The sequence below is a fragment of the Zingiber officinale genome, chromosome 8B (genome assembly GCF_018446385.1).
Source record: "Zingiber officinale cultivar Zhangliang chromosome 8B, Zo_v1.1, whole genome shotgun sequence".
NCBI lineage: Eukaryota > Viridiplantae > Streptophyta > Magnoliopsida > Zingiberales > Zingiberaceae > Zingiber > Zingiber officinale.
This window is the reverse complement of record NC_056001.1, coordinates 3051929-3069076: the sequence shown is the minus strand read 5'-3', so window position 1 is coordinate 3069076 and position 17148 is coordinate 3051929. Positions and strand designations below refer to the sequence as shown.

The window sequence follows — 17148 nt, the reverse complement described above, 5'->3', positions numbered from 1 at the left end:
GGTACCAATGATCGGTAACGTCAAATCTAAGAACAGAGAGGTTTCTGTGCGTGCCTTATTACTTTTAATTACTGAAAATTGTTAAAATACGACAATTAACGCATGGTCCAAAGCTCTCTTTATTTCGATTTTACTTTTATGCGTTGGCTGATAGTAAGTTTTTTTCTCTTCGTCGTTTCTTTTAAATTAAATTAAATTTTTCTCTATCCATGATATACTGATTTTTAAAAATTAATACTATTGATTTTTAAATATCAAAATTATAATGATATTGATATAATTAAATTGTGGTTTAAGACGTGCTTAGAGTTGCTTCAAATTATATAAAGAGAGTCCAAATTATATAAAGGAAGGTAAATTATGATATCAATTTATCTACCATCTAAGTGACTTAGACATTATATGTCCATTAAAAATTGATCCATATTCTATTATAATAAATTTATCATCTTCTAACCAACTAGATATTATATGAGGACTAACTATGATTATTGTATGTATGCTAAAAATCATTAGAGCAGATCTCCTGACTCCAAAAAAAAAAAAAGTAGACCAGAGAATAGTTCACTCCCAATTATGATCGGATCATAATTGGTTGTAATTCTTTCATAAGTTCATTTTTCTATCAAATTATAATTTAGATTAGAATGAACGATCGGAGAATAAACCATCTATTTTTTGGACCAAGAGATCTGGTCTCTCCAAGGGGATTAAAATATAAATAAGATGAGTCTTTTTTGGACAATTTCAAAATTCTCGGACAATGTTAAATTTTGAGTTGCCCTAGTAAATTGCCTCTTAAAAATCTAGAGGGAGAGGAGGAGGAGGAGGAGGAGGAGGAGGAGGAGGAGGAGTTTTCTTTTTGATAAATTTCAAAGTTTTGTGCGTCGTCGAATAAATGTTAAATCTTAACTGCTCGCAAATTCAACGTGTCATTGTCCTTGTCCTTGGAGTGAAGGCATGCACAGAGGCAGAGCGTAAAAGGAGGTACCTGGAAGAGACAAGACGCCACCGACTTAGTTGCAGCTCAAAATGAAGAGGGCAGAGGCTCACGTGAATGTCTTTTGTTTTTGTCAAGCCACGTGAAATTGAAAAAGGCATTTGGCGCCGTTGGGACTTGGGAGTGACATGGCCCTTGTTGTTTATAATTTTGAATTACGCAAAGCTAATAAATTGGACATGTCAAAGAAACTCATTGTACTGAACGAGCCAAAGCATATTTGAGGGATGCCAACTGGTTTTGGTTTATGAAAACATTTAAAAAGCACAATTAACTATATAAACAAACATATCTTAGTTATTATGAGTTTGAGTGCATGGCTAATCTAATCAATTAGCTTGCAAGACAGATCCCAATTTGAACATCAGATTTCTCAACCTACCGTCAACAATCTATTAAACTAGATTCTAAGAAACATATTTTTCCACATTATCTCTCACAACTCAACACAGAAAACAAAACAAAAAAAAATAAAAAAGACAAGGAAGCTGTCTTTTATAATAACAGATTAGAACGTTTACGAGTTAAATACTCAAAAAGTGGCATCCCTCATGCTTACTGTCAGAGTATTTCTCATTGTTCGCCTTCCCAATCCCATACTGCCCCTTTGCATCATAGCAACAAACTCCCCATAGTCGATACTCCCATCCTGAAACATTGCAGTGCCAAAATTTTGTTAGGATAGGGGAAGAAGATAGAGACCAATCTTAAGAACTAGTAATATTGCAAAGACTTGGACATCTAAGGACCTTCAATGGTTGGCAAAACATGGAAACAGTTCAAACTGAAAACTTGATCCATGTATTTGATATGTCTAGAAATGTCTCTGGTATAAATCTTCCTAAAATACATGTTGAATGCACTCTGGATATTGGATCTCCACACAATGACTATAGAGATTGGATACTTGTTCAATACTCATTTGATACTGTGCGTCTATTAAACTATATTTACGGTAGACAATATGGCTGTTGGGCATGTATCAATATGTGAAATTTACTTGCCTTAATGAAAGAAAAGCTACAATATTTCATGCAAGATGACTTCCATGTACTCCCCTTGCTTGGTTTATGAAAGAAAAGCTACAGAATTTTCAAGCAAGGTATATCACTTACGTTATCTTGGTCGACTTCTTTAATTATATCTTCAAGAATAACGTCCGTCATGTTATGCTCTTTACAAGCCTGTTGGAGCTCATCAACAGTAATATAGCCACTTCCATCCTTGTCAAAGTATGAAAACGCTGCCATTAAATGTTCTTCACGTTCCAGCTTGTTCAGATGAATTGTTGCAGCAATAAATTCACCATAATCAATGGTACCACTGTTGTCAATATCGGCCTACTCAATTATAAAATGTAAATCAGTAAAAACTAATGAAGGACGCAGTCAACATTTTTTATAAACTCAGTTTCTCAGGGGTGAAAAGAAACCAAAAACTCAGCTTTGGGGGAAAAATACCATAAAAAGCAAATTTTGATAGTCACATCACTATTTTGCATATTGGAGCTAAAGCAAACACTTTTATAGAAAAAATATCTTTCGAGTCATATTATGAATTGTACTACATTGACGTTAAAAAAAGGATAGTTTGGACATAGGAAAAAAATACTATGGTAGCAAAAGATGGAATCTACCACCCCAGCGGCCCCACACGGTCGGCCCCACCACCATTTGTGAGGGGGTAAATTGGGAAGTTGTAGTTGGCCGGTGCGGGGAGGGCTTTTGCCCTCGACTTTGCCGAGATTCGAACCCTTACCCTATGATAGCATGATAGCAACTCTGCCCCACACTAGCCAACTCAACCCCGAGATTCGAAAAAGACACTAGTGCAAATGTGTGAGAGCCATGAATAATCTCCATCGACAGCAAAATTTTCTCATTGTTTCTCCTTTTTATTTGGTCAATCATTTATCTTTTCTGGTTGAAGTGAAAGAAAACTGAAAGTAACAAATAAATAAAAAATCTAACAAGGCTAGTTTTCACATTAGTTCTTGCATCTTCCTAACAGAAAAGATTTTGGGAGAAGAAAAATCAAACCAATGTGAGAGGAGTTCTAGGAAATTCAATGTATGGCATATTCTCCGGTAAAAGCCAAATTCGGTTTCATCTATCAGGAGTTTAATGGGCACTGGGAAGAAGAAAATTAGCATTACATGATGCAGAAGGTCTATTGCTATTACACCAATACACTAGCAGAATATTCAAAGTAATATGTGGGACATGGAACAAAAATATTCTTCAAAACATTGTTGTCTTTAATCAAGCTAGATCAACTTACCGCATCCATGAGATCGCGGATCTCAGTATCCTTCATTGTAGAACCGTATTTTCTCAACCCTGCTTTTAGCTCATCAAAAGTAATTGCACCACTGTTGTCTGTATCCATAGCTGTGAACATTTCTCTAAGTCCAGCAATCTCCTCCTCTGAGAGGCTTTCAGCTATAACCTAAAAAGACAGAAAAGCTTGTTATGAGAATACACAAGTATTAAAGGAATAAGAGATTCTAGCATAATACAACTTTATAGGAGTTCCTAAATGATCCAGACACTTGTCAATGCATTTTTCAAGTGCAAACTGAAGGAAGCATATGGAATTCCTCAGATAAAATAATGTATTTCTTTGGAATGAGGATAAGTTGTTGCCCAAACTTATTATAGTAGCTAAGGTTCATTAAATCTTCACTCACCCTCAAGGCCATCTTCTTTAGCTTGTTCATTGCAGAAAATTGTTTGAGACGGGAGAGAACTGCTGGATCTAGAGCTCGGTCAGAAGCAACTCCCTGCTCAATAATCCAGGGATGAGCTGAGCACAACATGAACAACAAAAGATGTCAGACAGCAAAGTAAATCTTAAAACAGCCATGGACTTATGATTTAATGATATAGATATAATCATCTAGAAGTTACTCATTCTCAACATTTTGCACTGGATTTTGCTCGGTAGTTTTGAAATAGCTGGAATAGTACTGTTTATTTTAATAATGTCAGGTGTCCAACCATGCAAACAACCTACTTAGTAGGATAAGGTTTGGTTGTTGTTGTTATATCTAACCATGCAAATACCAAAACTTACACAAAAGATAAAATATACTATTTTAGCATACTAAATTTGCTCTTAAAGATGACCCAGGTTTCAACTTCAGGTTGTCCTTACTGAGATGGCAAAAATTGATTAGCAAAGTAACTTGGAAACTGTCCTACAAGCAAATTCTAGCAAAACCAAAAGTTTAAGACACTAAAGAGGACTTTACATTAAATAATCAATTCATAATTCAGTATGTTATAAAAATTATATTAATCACTTATTCACTTATAATTGATCTTTCCATGTTATTGGGTATTCCAGTTTTTAGGACTCTAGTCAATTACTGTCTATGATACTTCTGGTGTGTATAAATATTATGTATCATTAGATTTGCTAAGGGGGAAGACAAGGTAGACAATGGCTATTCTTATCTGTGGTCAGGAATTAGTAGAGTTATTTGTATCAAAGAAAACTAACCTAAATTTAAACAATGAAGTTGAGTGAAGATAGCATTTGTATGCCATCTTATCAAAGGGTTAAAAAAGAGTGTTTAACTTTCCTCATGAAACAACATCAGACCATTAATCAGGAAGTCAGCTAATAAAAACAAAAGATGATTCTCAGTCACCTACATAGAACTTGATGTGCTGTCAATCGTTCCGAAGGAGGAGAGTGGAGCATTTTCCTTATAAGATCTTTGGCACTTTCAGAGATCAAAGGCCATGGATCTGAGTCAAAATCAATGGCTCCCTTTATAACAGCCTCAAAGATTCCTTGCTGAGTTTCTGGAAAAAGAAGGATCTAACTGAGTGATTCTACAATCATGAGGCCACATAAGCTTGAGAAGAGTTGCATCATACCAGCCCAAAAAGGTGGCACACCACTTAACAGTATGTAAAGTATAACACCTGCTGTCCAGACATCAGCTTCTGGCCCATAACACTTGCACAGTACTTCGGGAGCAACATAATATGGGCTTCCAACCACATCTGTAAATATCTGACCTGATTATGCACAAAAACAGAGTCAGAGAATTAGGGACCTGCGTTTCAGCTTTCATTTGCAGTGCAAGGGCCTTGTAAAAAGCAGCTAGTAGTTCTAATCAGGAGAGCTAATCAGCATTATGAAACCCACTAATAACAGAAAAAGGAAAATGATTACTCCGATTTGCAAGTGCAAGCTTGACAAAGAAACTTCTAGTAAAGCCACATAATAGGGCCCTCCTTGTATCTTGCATTTGCACTGTAAGGGAAGTACTTGTATATGTGCAACTGACAGTTCTAATCAGGAGAACTAATTGACCTTATGAGACCCACTAATGACAGAAAAAGGAGAATGATAAGTAGGATTTGATGTAATTATATCTAATTTAAAATAGAAATGGTTACTCTGATTTTTCTTCTCTCCTCATGGTGTTACACTTTAGAAACAAATATCATAAAGAGATGACAATTGAGGTCTCTAATATATCACCTGACTATCATCCTACGGCAAACTCATAGCACAGTCTACATTTTGAAGAACACATTTCATGTCAGTCTTCTGCATGCGTTTCTTCAAGTCATGGAAATTCCAAAGTTAATATCCTATTACAAATTGCAAGACTCATTATTTGGTTGTTTAGGATTTGTCTTTTCTCCATTTCTTTGAGCCAAGTTGGCGCTGCCAAGACAAGGTATATAGCTCAAGAAAATAAGAAGACTGCTAATAACCATGTTCAACTTCAATCCTTACTACTTCAAAAGAAAGACGAAAGCATTAAAAACTATAGTTTGCCCACACACACACACATACAATTTGAAGGGTAATTGTATAGTTGTTCAATGCACCGGCAAGCAATGTAATTGTCAGTTCTAAATTTGTAAAAAGGAAAGAAGAAAGTGGCAATTTCCATTAAAGGGCTAAACATCAAGGACTAATCCAATAATATTGATAACTGAAATTCTTAATCTTCTTCGGGTTTGTTTTATAACATATATGATCAGCAAGATATTAGATCCTTAGTTGTTTGGGCTGCTACTCGCTCTAATATTTGAGGACTGCCAATTATGCAATGAAGCATAATTTGACAACAATGCAACTCAGAGAATACGCCAAATCTGTAGTGGTTCATTCAGCAATCAAAATGAATTTTGAATCAAGAAAGGAAAGTTAAGAAAAAGCCAAATGGAGTGAACTTTACAACAAAAGGATCGTGGTAAGTCAAATAAAGTGAATCTAAACTGCTTGAAGCTATCCATTCTAAACCTGGCTTAAAGAATACTGAGAGCCCGAAATCAATGAGCTTGAGTGATGAATCATCGTCCCTGTTGACCAATAAGAAATTTTCCGGCTTTAGATCCCTATGCATGACCCCCAAGGAATGACAAGCCTCAATAACCCCGACAATGATCCTGATGAGCTCGGCGGCCTTGCGCTCGCTGTAGTGCCCGCGCTCAATGATCCGATCAAAGAGCTCACCTCCGGCGCACAGCTCCATGACTATGTGCACAAATTGGGCGTCCTCAAAGGCGCCTTTGATGGTAACAACATTCTTGTGGCCGGAGAGGTGATGTAGGATCTGGATCTCCCTCCGCACGTCCTCCACGTCCTCCCTGGAAATGAGCTTCCGCTTGGAGATGGACTTGCATGCATATTCCATCCCGGTGGCGAGGTCGGTGCAGAGGTAGGTCGTTCCGAACTGCCCCTGCCCGAGCTTGTGCCCGAGGGCGTAGAGGTTTAGGATGTTAGGGGTTGGATGCCCGAGGACGTAGAACCCTCCAGATGCGACGACGGTGGAAACGGCGGGAGAATCGTTGCCCAATCTCATGACGACGACGGCGGCGGCAGCGGCGGCTTTAGGGGTGTCCGAGGAGGAGGTGGAGCCGGAGGAGTTGGAGCAGGAGTGGGAAATAGATTGTCTATTGGATGAGGGCTTGGGAAGGTGGACTCTGCTACTAGAAGAACCACGGCATGTGTTGCCCATCAAAGGAGACGTTGACCTCGCATCGATGCGTACCTCGTTCTTCCCCGATTACCAGTTCCAGAGTCGATCCCACAGGAATCAGACGAATCTTGAAGGAGATCCGGAAGCTGGAGTTTCATGTGATCTCAATCAAAATGGAAGAAGAAAAAAGATTGAACGGAGGAAGAAGGTGCTGACCGACTCTCGTCTTTATTTTGTTAACACAAAGAAATTCGTAAATTATAAAGAATGTTATCCGCACTGGTCTTCTTCACTCGTCTCATCTAACCTGCCAAAGGAAAAGACAGCATGCGTGCAGGACCCACCGGTTGTCTAATAGTCACTCGCCACGTATCAAATGGCTATTCTTCACGTGAAAAACGGCGTGCGTGTAGGAAATTTCGACGCGGTTCGCGGGGTGGAAAAAAAACTCAAGTTGCGCTCTGCCGACCGCCGTGAAACAAAGATTTAGAACTCGCACCCCAGGGGTGAAACCACGTCCGACGTGGATGCATCCAGATGATGACGTAGGAATTTTGACGGTTGGATCTTTCAGGTTGTATTGTGGGTGTTTCAGCGGTGGGCAACGAAATGAGTTGTGTAATTGGTTAATGAGAAGTTGGTCTTGAGGGGGCGGCGGAGTGCCGTCCTTGCGTGTGCCGCCTGGCTGCTTCCCAGCGGGCTCGGACACTGAACAACTCCAAGTCGCCTTGTTCGATGAATGTGACCGTTTGACGTGCGAAGACGTCTAGAAAACTCAACACTTTTTATGAATTCTTATTTTAAATTGAGAATAAATCATATTGTCGAATAAAATAAATTCTATAAACTAGGGCTAAATTTGATGATGATGATAGAGAAATTCATGGAAAGTAGTAGTGGCACGCTGTCATGGCTATGTCTGACTACCGGGAAGGTTCTGAAATCATTGGTGAACCGCAAATTTATATTAAAAAAACTTTTTTATATAATAAATAGACGGGTTTTCTTTTTATAGTTTTAAAATTTGTTCATAATATTTAATTTATTTAGGGTCCTAAAGATAGATTAAATAAAAAAATATTTTAAGCGCTCTACCTTTGATGATTTTATAAGTTAAGAATATCCCTTTAATTTTATTTTTTTATAAATTACACACAGTAGCAAATTAATAATTTATCAACCGACTAAAAATCAATTTGCATAAATGCATTTCATAATTTTGAAGAGACCAGCCGAAATACTCTCTGCATAAATTTCAACTGGGGCACTTAAGCTATGTTTCTTTGGAGGTGCGGATCGAGTTGAGAAGGAATCCTACGGAAATAACATTTTTCGAATGAAGAGAAGAAAAACGGAAACAAAAGAAAGGAGAGAAATAAAATCCGGTGCAAGGAGGAGGGAGACACCTTCCTCCGCTCCTGTCACTGTCATGCCAAGATGATATGCCCATCTTAATTAAAACCCCTCCCCTATTAGTGCTCAGGCTTTTGATTTTGGGATCCTAAATTTGACATATATATATATATATATAATATATTATATATAATTAAATTATTTTAATAAAAGCTCCAAAAATACATATAGTTTGATTGTTTTAATAAAAGCCAATAAATATATATATATATTAAAACAATCAAACTATATGTATTTTTGGAGCTTTTATTAAAATAATTTAATTATATATAATATATTATATATATATATATATATATATATATATATATATATATATATATCATTAAAATTTAAAACAAAAATCTAAAAAATAAAAGAAAGAAAAAAAAGGAATGATCATTTTTCCTTTCTAAGACTTTATTCCTTATACAAACTCTTTATTCATTAATTCATATACAAAAGTAAGTAATTCTAAAAAGTGAAGTCAAATCATGAATGTCAATTTGCTTCCTCTTTTTCGTCTAAATCTCTTCTAATTAAATTAAAAAAACCTATTCTTTAATTAAAATTTTAACTTTATCAATATATAAACCTACAACATAAATTATCTACTTATATATATTTTTTTATTCTCAATATTCAATATTGATTTTTAATATTGTATTGAAGTACAATATTTATAAATTTTCTTATAGATTTGAAATAGTTCAAATAAATCATCCTAATTTCAATTATCATAAAATAGATTATATCAATTGCTTCAAGCACAAACAAGTTTTATTGTTCTTTCACTATTATTTTCACTGCTTGTGTTTGTTTCGTTGCTAGCTCTATTGTTAGTTTTGTGTATTTTATTTTTACGTTTAAAATTTATAGTACAAACATGTTTCTAAAGAAATATCAATCTAGGAGTCAGAAAAGAAATAAAAGAAAAAAGAATTAACAAATTATTAAAACTCAAAAAGGCGCTCTTCATAAGTTTTTTAAAGCTAGCTTTTCAATTGAAGATTCAGTTGATAAATTACAAAAAGAAAATCAAGAACTAAATAATCATGCAACAAATGATCAACAACCAAGAAATCAAGAAAAATTAAATGATCATGCAATCAATGAACATAAAGAATTGAGAAAAAAATGATGATAATAAACATACAACGAATGAGCAAGAACAATTGAGAGAAAATATTGATAATGATTTGAATGTAGAAGTTGGTAATATAATTGAGAATGAAAATAAGTTAGAGCAAACTAGTCATGTTTTGGATATATGTGATCTAAGATCTTGGGATAACATTGATAATAAAACAAGAGATCTTTTAATAGAGAAATGCCCTATAAGAGAAGGTAATCATAAGTTCCCTATAGATGAGCTTTCGAGACATTTTTCATATTCTTATTACATAAGAAAATTACCAAATGGAGAGGATCAAGATAGAAAATGACTTGTGTACTCGAAAGATGCGATCAAAGTATATTGTTTTTATTGCAATTTGTTTAAATCAATGAACAATAAAAGTTTGCTAGGTCTTAATGATTGGAAACATTTAAGTGATATACTTAGACAACATGAGAATGGCATTAAGCATATTACCAAAACTTGGATTGACTTGCAAATTAGATAGAAAAAGAATAAAATAATTGACAATGAAATTAAGAAAGAGAAAGAACATTAGAAACTTATTTTAGTAAGGATTATTTATGTTATGTGGTATAGTGATGAAAATGGGTCCCACCAAAGATCGGTCAAAGTAGGGAAGAGCAGCTGATGTGGAGGTCGAAGTTAAAAAAAATAGGGTCTGTAGATCAACCAATGTCGGCCGAACGAGGCGGCAAGGTCCGACAAACGGTATGCCCGATCCGAGCGAACAAGAATAGAGCCGAACAGATGAGCATGACCGAACAACCAATCTCTGAAAGCTTGCGACGAAATGATAAAGACAATAGTAAAATCCCCGGACCATCATCTCGGTCGACCGGGCGTCACGACCGAGCGACTACCGGTCAGCCCACAACGAGACCCCTTGCATATCCCATCGTACCTTTTTGGAGATTTGTACCACTGACAACAGAGCATGTTCAGTAAGCAAATCATACTTTAGAAGCTTCTAGCCTATCACATCAAAAATTTGCAAGCTCTTTTAGAGAAAGGTGTCAGGGACACTTTTTAACTTGTCTTTTTCGTAAGACGTTTTAGAAAACGTGCACACATTTTGAGATGCATGCACGGACGCTATAGTGACACTATAAAAGGGAGTTTCTATCCATAGGTAGAGGTATGCAATGCTTCACTATTGAACATGCTTTTGCTACAACATACTTACTATTTTCTTCTATGTTTGTGTGGATTACTGACTTGAGTGTCAAGGGTTAATGCCAAAAACCCCTTTCTGGTCAAGCACTAACATCGTTCTTGTTGCAAGTCTGCGTGGAGTCTTCACATCATCAACCTTCGAGTCACATCCCCAGTTTATCATATTCTCCACTTTCTGACAGGATCATTGTGAAATGTCTTGCTAAGCGTAATTTGTCTTTTCATGGGGATAATGAAAATTTTTTACCAAGATAGTTGATCTTGTCTGAAAGTGGAGGAGATGGGGCGCTGGCTAGGGGGGCGTCAAGGTGGCTTGTATGTTGACTGGGAGAAGATTCTGAGATGGAAGAAAATGGCGCTAAGCGATCCTGGAGCTAAGAGTTGCGAACCTCCACGCACAACAAACAAAACCAACGGGAATGTTAGAGTGACAACCAAGGAATTGAAAAGGTTCCTAGCGCAAACATTCTGACACTCAAATCAGAATAGTAGTGGGGCGAAATGGAGAACACGATGATCAGTAGAAAACAACAGTGTAAATGCATGAGTGTCCGAATGTGTATGCATTCATGCATGTACCTAGCCAACGAAGAGGACCCTCATTTTTATATCGTCTCTCATAACCTTCACATTAATGGGGCAGCAGAGAATGTCTGGTGTCAGATTATGTTGAATGGTAGAGTATGTACAACAACCTTCCTATAGGCGGAGGAAGGCTCTATTGCATGCATATGTCAGAATAATGACATATTCCCTGACAGCTTGTTACAATTCTCTAATAATGTTGTCTCCTAGAGAGAGTCTGACCTGCCCTAAGCTAACTGACTGTAGACTAGGAGCCATACTCATGTGGAGAACTGGGTCCTGAATCTCCAAACAACGCTAGGGCTAGGTAGATGTAAACTGAGAGTTATTCTCATAAGAAGTGGGGAGCTGAGCTCCTAAGGTTCGATCGACCTTTAAGCTGACCGAGTTTATGTTGGGGATTCGGCATCCGCTCAGATAATATGTGTTGGATCGAGAAATTCGCTAGAGGGGGGTGAATAGCAATTTAAAAAACTATCGTATCGAGAGTAAGTAGCGGAAAAGAAAAAAAAACAACGCTAGCACAAACCAGTTTACTTGGTTCGGAGCCTTGGTCGACTCCTACTCTAAGGCCCGCACTCGTCGATGCTTTCGTTGGGCAATCACTAATAGTTTATAAAATCGGATTACAATTTTGAGTACAGGAACTATTAAGAACATTATCGACAACAAAATAAAGGAAAGAAAAACTCTTTACCAATACGTTGTTGGAGTAGCGTCACAGCGTCGTCGGAGCACAGCGCAGTAGAGCAAATATCGTTGTTGTTGTGAAGCTCTGGAGAAGACCTCCTTATATAGGAAGCTCCGGGCGCTCGGATCCCTTCCGGGTGCTTAGATCCCTTCCGGGTGTCTGGATTGTGATGTAGCCCAGCCAACCAGAGCGCTCCACGTTGCGACGTCGCTTGGGGATAACTTTTACATTCCAGGCGCCCAGATCCCTCCCGGGTGCTCGGACCTCTATTTTCTAGCTACCTGTAAGAAAATGTTAATCCGAGACAAAATGCAAATTATACTACCCCGAAAGACAAATTGTTAGCACAGTTATATAAGAAACGAGTAATAATTACATTCCGTTTCACCTAGATCGGAATCTAATCAAGATCTCAACTTATAGTTCCGAAATGGTTCTAAGTTGGATCGGCGCCTAACCATCCTTCCCGGGAACGCGTCCTCAAAGTCACTCCCCTCCGGTGACTTACCTGTCAAACGTCCGGTCAGCCCTTCGACCCATCTGGACTTCGTGCCAGACATTCAGTCAGCCCTTCGACCCGTCTGGACTTCGTGCCAACTATCGATCCGGTCGTTCCGTCGACCTAGCTAGGCTTCGTGCTAGACATCCGGTTAGTCCGTCGATCTGTCTGGTCCTCGTCCTTCTGAGTGACTCCTCCCCGAGCGATATGGCTAACCTCGTCTGGCCGATCGACAGAATTTCATTGCCAGTAAATCTGTACAGCGGGGTTGTCATTGGCAACAACTCGCCCCGGTCGATTTGGAGCTGGTCAAACACCTTCTTAAAAATTATATTCACCGAGCTGCCGGTGTCAACGAAGATTCGGTGAATACATAGTTAGCGATTACCGTTTGGATGATGAGGCCGTCGTCGTAAGGAACTTCAACTCTCTCTAGATCTTTGGGCCCAAAGTTTATCTTGAGCCCATTCGCCTGCTCTCGGCTGCAGCCTACTGCGTGGATCTCCAATCGGGGGGCGTATAATTTTTTGGCTCAGTTGGGGTCTCCGCTGGTTGGACCGCCGGCGATGATGTTAATTTCGCCTCGTGCAACATCACTTCTATTCTCCTCCTCCCATGCGGACGATCTGCTTCGCTCGCGTGCGGCTCGGGCTGTAACGCCCCGCCCCTCCTGCTAAGGAGACGGGGGTTACTTACACATACATATACATACATACTTACTACAGCGGAAGTCTTATTTATAAAAGTTAGAAACATTTCTTTTTTTTTCCCTATATGAATCAACATGACTAATCACCTGGACATATAGAAATCACATAGCATACTTAACATGATTTGTAAGTCATAATGCCCAAACACAAAATTAAATGTCATGGAATCATAAAGCAGTAACATAACTAGGCATGGTTCTTATTAAACAAAAAGCAGGTCTTTCTCCTTTAGCCAGGACACTAACACACACATCCTTCCAGCCCCTCCTGCTGCTCCCCTAGTTCATCCATTCCTTGTCTTTATCTATGGTACAAGAAAGTAAGCTGTGAGCACTCATGGCTCAGTAAGTTCCTTTCCTACTCACAAAAACCGTATGACATATATCAAAATCACAAGACATAACACATGAAGGCAATTCATTATATCATGCAGCATATCATAGCATATCATAACATAAGCGTAAGGTATCATGGCATAACATAACTTAATCATCAATTTCACCCTGACATATCATAACATCATCATAAATATCATGGCATAATCATAAGGTATATGCAAGGTAAATTCCTAACCATGCATCATGAAAACATATGCAATATGTCCTTTGAAAACTTATAATATACATACTTAAACATAATCTTAACATGATTAGGGCTCTGGCTTGTACCACATACATAAATGTGCGCGTCCTATGTAGGTCCAAGGTAGCAAGTCTTGAACCCTACAAAGCATACATACTAGGCCCGTTTCTTAGTCCATCGACCTAGGGGCACTTAGGAGCTCATCCCTAACGAGGTCCGTTTCTTAGTCCATCGACCCCGGGGCGCTTATGGAGCCCACCCTTGGTACAAGCCATACATAAAGTAAAATAGCATGTTCTTACATATCATAGTTCTTATCTCTTCTTGTACATCGTGTCACTTATCATATCATACCATATAGACTTTTGGGCACACAGCTCATCTTAATGGTATGTAAAGATTTGGGCACACAGCACATCATATATTTTATGCATAAATTAGGCACACAGCACATCATATATTTCATGCATAAATTGGGCACACAGCACATCATATATTTCATGCATAAATTTTGCACATAGCTTCATCATAAATAATACACACCATAGCATAAGGGTTTCCATCATGTATAGATCATAAGTGTGCTTAATTAAACATAAAAGCATGGAAAACTTAAAATCATGGCATATAAGATACATGGAAAACATAATTCGATCTCTAACCCTAATGTCTCTTTGTAGCCGAACCATATAAGTTGGGTTTATGGTGAAAACTTCATCCCAACATGTGAACCCTAAGCAAGCATCACTTCTTATACCATAAAAACTATCATGAGCAAGTTTAGGTAGAGTTCTAGGTTACTTAGACTTACAACTTATCATGGCCGAACCTTATCAAGCATGCATTGGGTTAAAGACTATCATTCAAGCTTGTGAACCATAAACAACTTCCATAGCAAACATTTCAAGGAATAATATGAGCATGGTTGAGTTAGGTTCTAAGTTTCCTAAGTCCTTCATCATGTATTGGCCGAAACTTGTAGAGTTTGAAATTAGGGTTCAAGTGCCCTAAAAATATGAGAACCTTAAACAACTTTCATAGCATATATATCAAAGAATAACATGAGCATAGTTGGGTTAGGTTCTAAGTTCCCTAAGCCCTAGATCTTGATGTGGCCGAAACATGTAGGGTTTAAAATTAGGGTTCAAGTGCCCTAAAAACATGAGAATCTTAAATAACTTTCATAGGAAAAATATCAAGAAATAACATGAGCATAGTTGAGTTAGGTTCTAGGTTCCCTAAGTCCTTCATCATGACATGGCCGAATACTATAGGATTAAAAATTTAGGTTCAAGTGTCCTAAAAGCATGGAAACCTTAAACAACTTTCATAGCATATATAACAAGGAATAACATGAGCATAGTTGGGTTAGGTTCTAAGTTCCCTAAGCCCTAGATCTTGATGTGGCCGAAACATGTAGGGTTTAAAATTAGTGTTCAAGTGCCCTAAAAACATGAGAACCCTAAACAACTTTCATAGAAAAAATATTAAGGAATAACATGATCATAATTGAGTTAGGTTCTAGGTTTCCTAAGTTATACATCATGTAATGGCCGAATACTATAGGACTAAAAATTTGGGTTCAAGTGTCCTAAAAGCATGGAAATCTTAAACAACTTTCATAGCATATATATCAAGGAGTAACATGAGCATAGTTAAGTTAGGTTCTAAGTTCCCTAAGTCCTAAATCATGAAGTGGCCGAATGATATAGAGCATGAATTTAATTTCCATACAACAATAAACATGAGCCCACTAGATTAGCTACATAACATTTCATCAAGGAGATCATGAGCATCTTAGATTTTACTTTAAATTCTCCTAGGCTTTTAAAAAAAAATCCAAACATAACCGAACCTTCATGGACATAAATAGAGTTTAACTAAACATATAATCATGGCATATCATAATAGTTTCATGACTTATCTTAAGGAGATCTTGGCATACTTAGTTTTAACTTAAAGTTCTCCTAGGCCCTTAGTTTTTTTTACCATGGCCGAATACTCATGGATCTAGGTTTTACCAAACATTTTTAACATAGATAAGTCCTTACCATAAAATACATGCTACAAGAGAATTATTCAAACATATTAATCTAGATCCTTTCATTCTTTATATCCTTCCTTTGATATTATCTTGGTTAGAATTCCTTCATGATGTTTCCTTAGCTTTCTCTTTCTTTTTATATGCAACCGAATCTTCATAGCAAAATAAGAGCTATTGTACCACATGTGAGGGGAACTTACTTCCTTTCGCTTGTGGTTTTCCTTAGAGAAAAAAGTGTTCTAGTGATAAGGAAGGTGGAAGCTTCTTCTTCTTGTATCTTCTCTTGTTTCCTTTGCTTGTAAGGGCTAGAACTTGAAGTTTCCTTCTCGGTAGTTAGCTTTCTTGGAGAAGAACTTAACTTAGAAATTGGTATGAGGAGAGGAAAGGAGTTTCTTGGTTCGGTGAGAATGGAGAAGGAAGAAGGAGGAAGAAGAAAATGAATTAAATCCCTTTGTTTTCTTCTCTAATCCTATTTATCCCTTGCCAATGAGACATGTCCCCATTCTTCCCCCCAACTCCTCTTTTCCCTCACTCCATTAATTCCCACGAAAATAGAGAGGAGAAGGGAAGTAGTCAATCCTTCTTTTGCTTGCTCTCTTTTCTTAACCAAGAGGGAAAAAGGAGGTAAGCAACTTGGTTTTCTCTTGCTCTTTTGCTTAGTTTTCTTTTCTCCTTTAACTAAATTTTTCATTCCTTTCATTCCGATTATTTCTTCTTATCCTAATGGTTATCATTCATAAATCTATCTCCATCATTTGTGGGAGGTTCAAGGTTCAATCCTTGACCTCACCTCTTCTTATTCTATATTTATTCTTTTTGTTTTTATTTTCCTTTTTCTCTTATTCTTTTCATTTCTATGCTCTAAGGAAAAAAAATAATATTCATACACCTATCTTATAATTTCGTGGGTGTTACACGGGCAGGGTCGGCGCTTCTCCTATGGGGCAGCTGGGGTGATCCCCTTGCATCCTCTCGCCGCCCGGTGTTCTGATGCCCGGGTCGCTGGTCAGGGGAGGGAGACCGTCGGCGATAATTTCTGGTCGTCGGTTGTGCGACCGAATTAAATCCGCGACAATCGCGGCTATTGTGAGTTATTGACTGGTGGAAGGAACAGAACATAGGGGTCCATACCTTTCCTTTTGATTTTGGACACCCGGAGGCCACGTGTTGAACGGTGTGTGGCCTTGCTTCTTGGTGTGGTCGTGTTCCTTCGGCTCGTTGTCCCCGTGACGGCTGATGGCTGATCGGCGGCTTTCGTTCGGTCGGCGGCGCTGGTTCGGATAGCGTTTCCTTTCTTCTCACCGCTTGGGCCTCTTCCACATTTATATATTCGTTGGCCTTCTTCAGCATGTGGTCGTAATCCCGAGATGGCTTTCAG

The 17148-nt window shown here is 38.0% G+C and overlaps 1 protein-coding gene across 1 annotated transcript; it reads right to left on the bottom strand.

The window, feature by feature from the left end:
• Positions 1-1275: 1275 nt before the first annotated feature.
• On the bottom strand, positions 1276-7199 carry LOC122015191 (calcium-dependent protein kinase 26-like). Its single transcript, XM_042571950.1, has 7 exons — positions 6275-7199; positions 4888-5031; positions 4660-4812; positions 3690-3805; positions 3281-3448; positions 2116-2340; positions 1276-1649 (listed from the first exon to the last, which is right to left on the bottom strand). The coding sequence occupies exons 1-7, from the start codon at positions 6990-6992 to the stop codon at positions 1533-1535; spliced, it is 1641 nt and encodes a 546-aa protein (XP_042427884.1). The 5' UTR covers positions 6993-7199; the 3' UTR covers positions 1276-1532.
• Positions 7200-17148: the final 9949 nt, after the last annotated feature.